We start from the raw sequence: 8,649 nt of genomic DNA, 5'->3' as shown, positions 1-8,649 counted from the left end.
CTCTACTGAATTTCTAATTTATTTAATATTACGGAGAATGATTCAACACACAATTGACTTGCTGTACGGTAATAATATAAAACAAGAAAAAGTAATAGGCCAAACAGAAATATCTCAAAAGTAGAACTCCAGTCAAACAGCTAAATACCACAAACAAAAAAAAGAAGGTAAAAAACCTTTGTTTTTGCCACATTGCACATGTTTCATATATTACAACATTTCGATGAGTGCTAATATATTTAGGTTTTTTGGAGAAAGGTTAAATGTGCTTTTAACTTGTTATAAAAGAATTTGAATGCTTTCAAATACCATGAAAATGGAAAAAAGGCAAACAAATGCAAAACGCTAATTTACTATTTTATAATTTCTGTGATTAAGTTGTGGTAATTATTACTGGGCCAATCCCATCCCTGATCAAGAGTCCAATATGATACTACTCTAAAAATTGCTTTCAACCATCTGAAGGGCCCCGTATCACTAATTTATTGGGAAAACTGTTGATTTGGCTATTCATTCATATTGTCATTGAAAAGGCAAGAAGGGGTTTACTTTGTATGTGTTATGAGTCCCATGCATTCCACTAATACAGATGACAGGCCATATAGCATATTTAATTTAATCAGCACTCCTGAGTATTTATGGCTTTAGAATTTCTTTAAAGACTTGTCCAAATAAGTAGCACCCTAGCAGAGATCATGTGGCCAATGTTTAGGGTTCTAATTTATGTGAACATTACTAGACTGAGCCTGTTAAATTTTCCCCAGGAAAAGTATTTCAGCCCTTCTCTTACTCTTAGGCATCATTCACGCTTTGTATTTCGGGATTCCTGCAGAAGGTATCCCAAATCTCTCATTTAGATGTGGCTACTATCACCCATTTAAGTGACCAGGTGATAGCTGCTGCATCTGTAAGCATCAGTCTGCATGTAATCGTATGTGATATGATTACATATAGTTTAAATACACATCTATCTTGCATTCAGAAATAGTCATCTATTCCAAACCGCATGTAATCGTATCACATACAACTTGCGTCTTATCACAATCAACATTTATTAGAGGGGTGAGTTACTCTTCATATAGACCAAAACCTATTTTACATAGACTGGGACAAAAGACACATACTGGCTGATGATTACAGACACAGACTCAGATGGCTAGACACATGCCCACCTCAGAAGGCTCCACATACCTTCAGGCAACTGGCCATCAGGAAGTGGAGTATTGACTGAGGATAATGGAGCTACAGCTCCAATAGGGTACATTGGGTAATATCTTACAGGCTGCATAAGTGCACATTATCATGTCACAACATATATTAAGTGCAAACCTTACCATTCTCCACGTATTTGTCCTGCTCAAAAGCGTCTACGTTGTCAACAGAATTCATATGTATAGCAGAAGGTGGCTTTGCTCCTATTTGGGGCTAGACATGATAGATAGGTTAACTTTTACTCCCCTCAAATGTAAGTCAAAAATATTTATCCAATATACCTACCAGAGGTAAGCTAAGGGGATAGAAATTATTCCGTACAGGTAGATCAGGAGGCAGGGATCCCAATGTACCATCTGTCTGAACATAAGATGATAACATATTATGTACTATGGATTACTGCAATGACATTCACACCCCATGGACAGTCACATTAGAGAACATTCCAGTCTCATAAGTTCATAAAACAGTATATAGTAAAACAGAATTATGCTTTATCAAAGAGTCTTAAATGAAAGGGTCATCCCTCTGATAACAGTTTTGGCCAATTTTGGAAAATTAAGATATGGAGTATGAAACAGAAGAGATGGAACCACCTGGAACATTCAGTGTGGAGCAGGAAGAGAGTCCAACTTGCTGGGAACTATAGCAAGAAAATCATGGTATTCCCTAGTGATATCACAAATAAGTGGGTGATTAAAGCCACGAGACATCAGCTAGCTGTAATATCACTTTGGCCGGACAGACCCTTTGATTCCAGTTTAAGAACTGTGCTAGTACTGTCACAGGTAATACAATTGGTTGAACTCAACTATATATTTATGTATTTAAATGCTGTATACATTTAATTCTCATTCCCAATGACTGCTCCTGATACTCTGGAGTCGCATACACCTTGATCTGGTCTGCAGGCAGATCCATTAATATGAGCCTACCTGAGGGTGGTCAGATCTGGTCTCCAGTCTACATTTTAACCTCTGTGAATTATGGATATCCTAAGTCACAGAGTCTGATAAACATCACACAAAACTTCTGTCCGTGGTTCAAAGCTTGGGAATCGGTGGGTGATGAGAGCAGTAGTAAAAAATAAGAAGACCTCCAGTTGTTAGAAATACAATTTTTATCTCTGACAGTGCCTGCTATAGGCATTTAACACAGCCACAGATTGGTGAGCAGAAAAAAACAAAAGGATAACAGGAGAACGTCTAAGATCGAAGATGTGAATAGAAACATGTTACTAGATTCCCACAGCCTATAAACCTCTGTAATGCATTGGATGTTTATATAATTTTACAAATAAGATTTGGATTTATAACTGAAAGTCTTCTGATTAGAACTATGGTACTCCTCACCCACCAATACCCAATGTACATTTGAAAAAAAGCAAGTACCCCTGACAGTCTCTTGAGTAGTCAAATGAGATTCCTCCCACCCAATATTCTCTACATTCAAAACATCTCCAAAACAAAATCAAACCCAAGCAAACACCATCCCTGGTTCTCAACTTTGGTGCCATCCCACACCCTCATACAGAGCAAAACAGGACTGCATAAATCTTCAATTAAACTATAAATCCTCCTTTTTTTAATTTTGGGTTGACAGACCCCAAGAAAAAGGGTATACATAAATGCAGTACATACCATATAACTGACAGACACTTTATGAAGGTTCATTGCCTGGCGATGGAGAGTTTGTCTCAGAAACATCTCATCTTTGATAGCGTGAAAGCTGAACGATAACAAAGACATTAACATGCACTGCTCCAGAAACAATTAGCAAATGTCATGTTAAGAGAAACAGTCACTGCGTCCATCAAGTAACAAACTCCATGAGTAAGTCAAATAATCTAAAATAAAAAGGATCGCCAGATAACACTAAAAATAAATGAATCCCATGGATTTATGTTTCTTCCACCTCCTGCTGTTTCTTGAATTTTTCCCCACCAGGTATCAGATCACCAGTCATCGGGTGGCGGGCGACAGCTCTGATATTAGGAAGCAAAGCCCAACCTTCACCAAGATGGCTGCCTCCAAACAGAGACACAGTGCAAAACAAGGCGTGGTAAGTCAGTCCTGGAAAAAAGATCAGCTGCAAGGAGACCACAGGCAATACTGGTCCCCATTCCTTTGCCTTCTGCTTGCCTTTTCTGGGCACAGCTTCAGGTCCTCTTTAAGATGGTCTACAGTTCCTTACAGCAGCCTGGAAAATGCCAAATAAATCTGTCAGCAGTAAGGTTCAGGTTGGTTGGTCGCTCCGCCCATCTGTTGACATTTGGGCTGAATGTCATTTTACGGCGAGTTTTTGTCGGGTTCGGGTGGTCGTCGTGCGGCGGGACTTTTTTTATTTTGGCGGGGGTCGTGCATCGTGATTGACGCTGAAATGCGTGCAGTGTCATTGAGTCTTTGTTTTTTGTTTTTCTAAGGGAGGGGGAGCTTGATCGCCCCCCCCCCTTTCCTGCCCTGCCAGTGCTCGGATCAAGGGTCTGCTAGGACTGTTAGGGGGGCCCCACGTTTCCCCCCCATTTTTGGGGGCTGGGGTTCCCCCTTAAAATTCGTACCAGACCTAAAGGGTCGGGTATGAATTGGGGGGAACCTCACGCTTTTTTTTTCATCTTTTTTTCTGTAAAAAAAAATTTAAAAAAAGTTTTCTTATGTCACTTTGCTGCTAACGAAATTTCGTCCAATAAACGAAATTTCGACCGGACTACCGCCAACGAATTTCGTCCGAATCCCGCAACTAATTCAATTGCGGACCCGAATCCGAAAAACAAAATATGCAAAATCCGAATCAAAACGAAACGAAACTAAACACATTTTTTGCTGGTGCACATGTCTATTAGACTCACATATTTCCCAGTAACCTAAAGTATCTTATATAAAAGATACATGAATTCTTAACTGTGGTGAGTCAAAACAAATGTGGTTAGTCAAACATAATATTGTCCGACCACCACTTTTGGCTATAAGTGGCCTAACTCTAGAGATATGAAAGTGGCATTACAGTGGAGATCAAATGTTAAATATCTCCTCTCTCTAAATTAGTTGCTGTTTTTTTATAACCTGATTTTGTTACTTTTTCGCTTTTTAGAGGTTGAGCAGTGACAACACAAAAAGAACATAGAAATAACCGAAATAAGAGAGTAAACACATGTATTTCCGAAGCAGCATCCTTGAGTTGACACAACCGAACAATGTTTAATAAAGTCAAAGATAGTGAAAGGGAAAATATGACTCAAAGCGCAAACAGGCAAATCGCAGTCTATGAAACGAGAGGCAGATAAAGGAACACATACACCCTCTGGCTTATCACACAGCAGCCACAAATCATAAAACTGTCTCTACTTATCTTCCTTCTCTCTTACTAGCTGGGGCCATACCATAAGGATGCAATTGTAGTTAATGAGAAGTTGCATCAGGCCCAAGTGTAATAATGAGTCAGTCACTTCTAATCTGAAAAAGGTCTGGGTGAGATACCATTCAATAATAAAAACGGGGCCTCACATTCAGCCTATTCATCCTTGAAGCAAACAAGTGGTTGTAGCATTTACAACCGTCACCTGTAGGCCCCTCTAGATGGCGGTACGTAGGATCTAATTCTCTGTGGGGCACCCTGGAAAAACCTTGATGTTCTGATATGCAACCAGCTTTTTTCTCAGAAGTTCTGCCTCCCCATTTCTGTACTTTACCATTGAGGCTACCAATTATAGTGCCAGGCTGAAGGGTGCTGGATGTGGGAGGGGGTGGGCCGAACCTTACGTGTCTATATTTTGCATACAGTTTTCTTTAATTAAGTTATCATGTTGGCTAAAGACCGACACAGATCTATTCATTAGACCTGCACCGGACCTGCAACTTATTTTGGATCCATTTTCATGGTTGGTAAAATTATTCTACGCAGCCCTCATATCAGCAACCGGCATAATTTATAAGCTATGACTCTTGTAAAAGTAACAGTAGTTAGTAGTACTGTAATGCTGGACTAAAATACAAGGGAGAGAAATTATCAAAACTGGAGCAGCCAAAATCTGGAGCAGCTGTGCATGGCAACCAATCAGCTTCTCTCTTTCATTTTCAAATCTTGTTTGAACAGACTGAACAGAGAAGCTGATTGGTTGCCATGCAGAGCTGCTCCAGATGTTGTTTGCTCCAGTTTTGATAAATTCCCCCCAAGGTGTTTTGCTTGTAGGTATCAGTCGTTTATCTGTAAAGAGATATCCATATTTTATATTCGGCTATAGGATACCTCACTGCATCCTTAATGTTGCACCATTCTTCTACTTGATAGGGCTGTTCTCTTTGTCACATGAGTCTGCCCTTTGTAATGTCTGTTTTTCTCTGAATCTTAGACACATACCAGGGGACCTACCTGATCTGCATTTTTACATAGGTTACTGACAAGAGGTTTTTAACTATTGGGGTAATTTGCTGCACTACATTATGCTTAGATACAAAACAGACCACTGAGTAAGTAGACTTTTTTGTGGACATTCAAAGCTCATATTTTTGCCACTGTGCCTATATCTTCAAAAATACCTTTCTGTTTAAAGTTATAATCATATTTGTGTATGCAAGCAGCCTTAATAGTTTGATAAATATACAGTGGGGGGAATTGATCAAAACTGGAGCAGACAAAATCTGGAGCAGTGGTCTGTGGCAACCAATCAGCTTCTCTCTTCAGTCTGTTCAGTTAAGATTTGAAAATTAAAGGTTGAAGCTGATTGGTTGCCCTGCACAGCTTCTCCAGATTTTGTCTGCTCCAGTTTTGATAAATTCCCCTCGCTGTGTTTCCATGCTAACAGTATAAATGAATGAATCTCCTGCTGTGTACATTGTATTCTGATCATGGCTGATTGGCTGCTAGCACTGTTCGGCTGAAGATTTTCTAGAATGTCCCTTTGACAACAGTCAATCTAATGAACGACTTTTGTCAAGGGGATAGGACCGCCCATGGAGCTAATTTCGGCCAATTCCTGCTGAATTGGGTGAAATTTTATGTGTGCTTACACAGTTAAAATTAAAATGGCAGACTGCTTCACTTTCAAAAGACCCCGCTAGGTCTATTAACAAATTCAAATGGCAGTTCCCTGTAATAGAAGGTTAAAAGGTTATACTCACCTGCAGACCAGCCCGTATCTCATATTCCCCCCTTCGTTCCAGTGCAGAAGCCTCCATCAGTCTCTTTGGCAATCGAAACTTTCAGGAATGTCAGATGACTGTGTTCCCCACGTTGCGTTGTGGTTCCTGCCTGTTGCTGCTACGCCACTGCTGAGTTCTGTAGTGACATAGGTATCAGAGGAAGGAGCCACAGCGCGCTCCATGCCGGCAGGCAACCTGTGACGCTCTGTCCAGCGTCCCGTCCAGCAAATTGATGTCACTCTTTGCCAGGAGCTGAGCAGGATGCTCTAGCTGGCGTCCTGCCCAGCTCTTGGCAACTCTTTCATTTTCAACATAAAGATAAGAAACAGCAAAGAAAGCATTTCACACTTCCAGGTAAGTACTAGATGCAAAGTTGGAACAAGACAATTAAAGTTTGTTTCCAAATGAAGTAAAAAAAATAATGAAGCCTTGACCAAAGCAGAATGTAATCTCATACCTTTGTTTGAGAATTTCAAACTTCTTCTCCCATGTTTTATTGAGTCTGTCAAGCTCCCTCTGTAACCTAAAACGCATAGTGAGTGACATATCATAATTGTGAAGGTACCAGGACATGTTCTCTAACAGTACACTGATCATACCGGTCTATGGTCTTCAGATCTTCTTCTCTTACAGATAAAAGTTTTTTAATCTGGGCTTGAAGGTTTTCCTTATCTGCATTCATATTCTGTAATAAACATTGAACTCAGATAAATAACACATGTAAAACATTCTAAGGAAAAATTACAATACAATGCTAAGCAGGTTCTCCTGAGAACGTTTAAAAGGCCAACTTAAAAGGAGAACTATGAGGTGAGTGCTTTTCACTCACCTCATAGTTCTAGCCGACCTGTGACAATGAGACTGTCACAGGTCGGCTCAGTAGATCGGGAGGTGAGCGAACACATACCGGGTTCGCTCGCCTCTCGATCCTGTCACGGCTCTCGGCTGGATTCCCCTCTCCCCGCTCCGATCTGCCCGCGCTGACTGGCGGAACGGACGGGGGAGGGGGCGGGTACAGCTGGCTCTGCCTCTAGATAGGCAGAGCCAGCTGTCACTCACGCAGCTGGGCGGATCCCGTCATCTATGCCGGGATCCGCTGCGGCGTCTCAGTATACCACGAGCTGTAGCTCGCGGTATACTGAGCTTAGGGTAACGGGAGGACGCTAGTTTGTGTCCTCCCGTTACCCTAAGGAGAACTATGGGGAAAATACTGACCCCATAGTTCTCCTTTAACTTTTTAAAAGAAACTACGAACACTAGTCCACCCGCCAAGTTTTAGTTAGGGGGCCAGAAAGGGGGGACTAGTTCAGTTTTTAATTAATTAAGCTTTTTAATTAATTCAGTTAATTTTTAATTAAGAGAAGTGTTCTCTAACAAAAGTGAAGTGTCTTTACCTATTTGCAGCCTTTAGAATATTCACCTCTATGATGGAGCTAAAGGCCGTGTGAATTCTGAGCCCTGTTCTGAAAGTAGCCGTGATAAGAGAGGTGGTTGAAAGGTAAGGTATTGCCATGGATACCTAGGTACCTAGTCTTGTATTTATGGCAGCACTTCACTCAATAACAGTTTGGCTTATTTCAGATAAGGTTCCTTCACACAGCCCTCAGCTTTCCTGTGTTTCTTGAGCTTGACCCTTCAGTATTAAACTTCCAGCATTGCAGCCTCCATCAGTCTCTTGAAACACTTTCTGTGCCTTATGCCTGCGTCTTCTGCCATGTTCCATGGTTCCTTTCTTTGACCCCCAATTTCACTACTAAGTTCTGTATTGACATAGGGGTAGAAGGAAGGAAGCACTCCTGAAAGTGTTAAATGCAAAAAGGGACTGACAGAGGTTGCAGAGCTGGAACGGAGGGGTGGTAGAAGATTAGGGCCTCTGCATAAGTGAGTATACTACCTCTTCTATTGCAAGGGAGTATTCAAGGAGTAAATAAAGGTCCTGTCTCCATTTACCTCTATGTCCAACTTTGCTGTACTGGCTTTCTCATTTATCCTCTTCAGCTTCTCAGCTTTCTCCTTCAATGTTTTAACCTGCTCTGCTTCCAATATGAGCTGTTCTTTCTGTCTCTGAAGCTCTCCATGCAGCATTTCTTCTTGTTCTTGCTGTATTCGGGCTTTCTATAAAAATAAGGAAAAATACCTTAATTTTCTTTTGATTTACATTGACAAATAAAACAATATTGTAAGCCCTCAAAGAAAGTCAGCACTGACACAAAAATATACTATCTAGCAAAAGCAAATTAATTGGGATACACATATAGGAAACTACAAACAGAAAATACCCCACAATATATATATATATATA

The 8,649-nt window shown here is 40.7% G+C and overlaps 1 protein-coding gene across 1 annotated transcript in view; it reads right to left on the bottom strand.

Annotated features, from left to right (window-relative positions):
* The window catches only part of CUNH10orf67 (chromosome unknown C10orf67 homolog), a 94,373-nt gene that overhangs the window by 16,440 nt on the left and 69,284 nt on the right, over nt 1–8,649 (bottom strand). Inside the window, exons 10-15 of the mRNA XM_018557951.1 lie at nt 8,298–8,462; nt 6,947–7,032; nt 6,805–6,870; nt 2,853–2,940; nt 1,498–1,572; nt 1,335–1,425 (exon numbers count right to left, since the gene is read on the bottom strand). Of these exons, the coding sequence (XP_018413453.1) occupies nt 1,335–1,425; nt 1,498–1,572; nt 2,853–2,940; nt 6,805–6,870; nt 6,947–7,032; nt 8,298–8,462 (571 nt within the window). The remainder of the gene's footprint in view (nt 1–1,334; nt 1,426–1,497; nt 1,573–2,852; nt 2,941–6,804; nt 6,871–6,946; nt 7,033–8,297; nt 8,463–8,649) is intronic.

The sequence above is a fragment of the Nanorana parkeri genome, unplaced genomic scaffold, assembly GCF_000935625.1.
Source record: "Nanorana parkeri isolate BGI_ZX_2015 unplaced genomic scaffold, ASM93562v1 scaffold313, whole genome shotgun sequence".
Classification (NCBI taxonomy): Eukaryota; Metazoa; Chordata; class Amphibia; order Anura; family Dicroglossidae; genus Nanorana; species Nanorana parkeri.
This window is presented reverse-complemented; position numbering and strand designations above follow the sequence as displayed.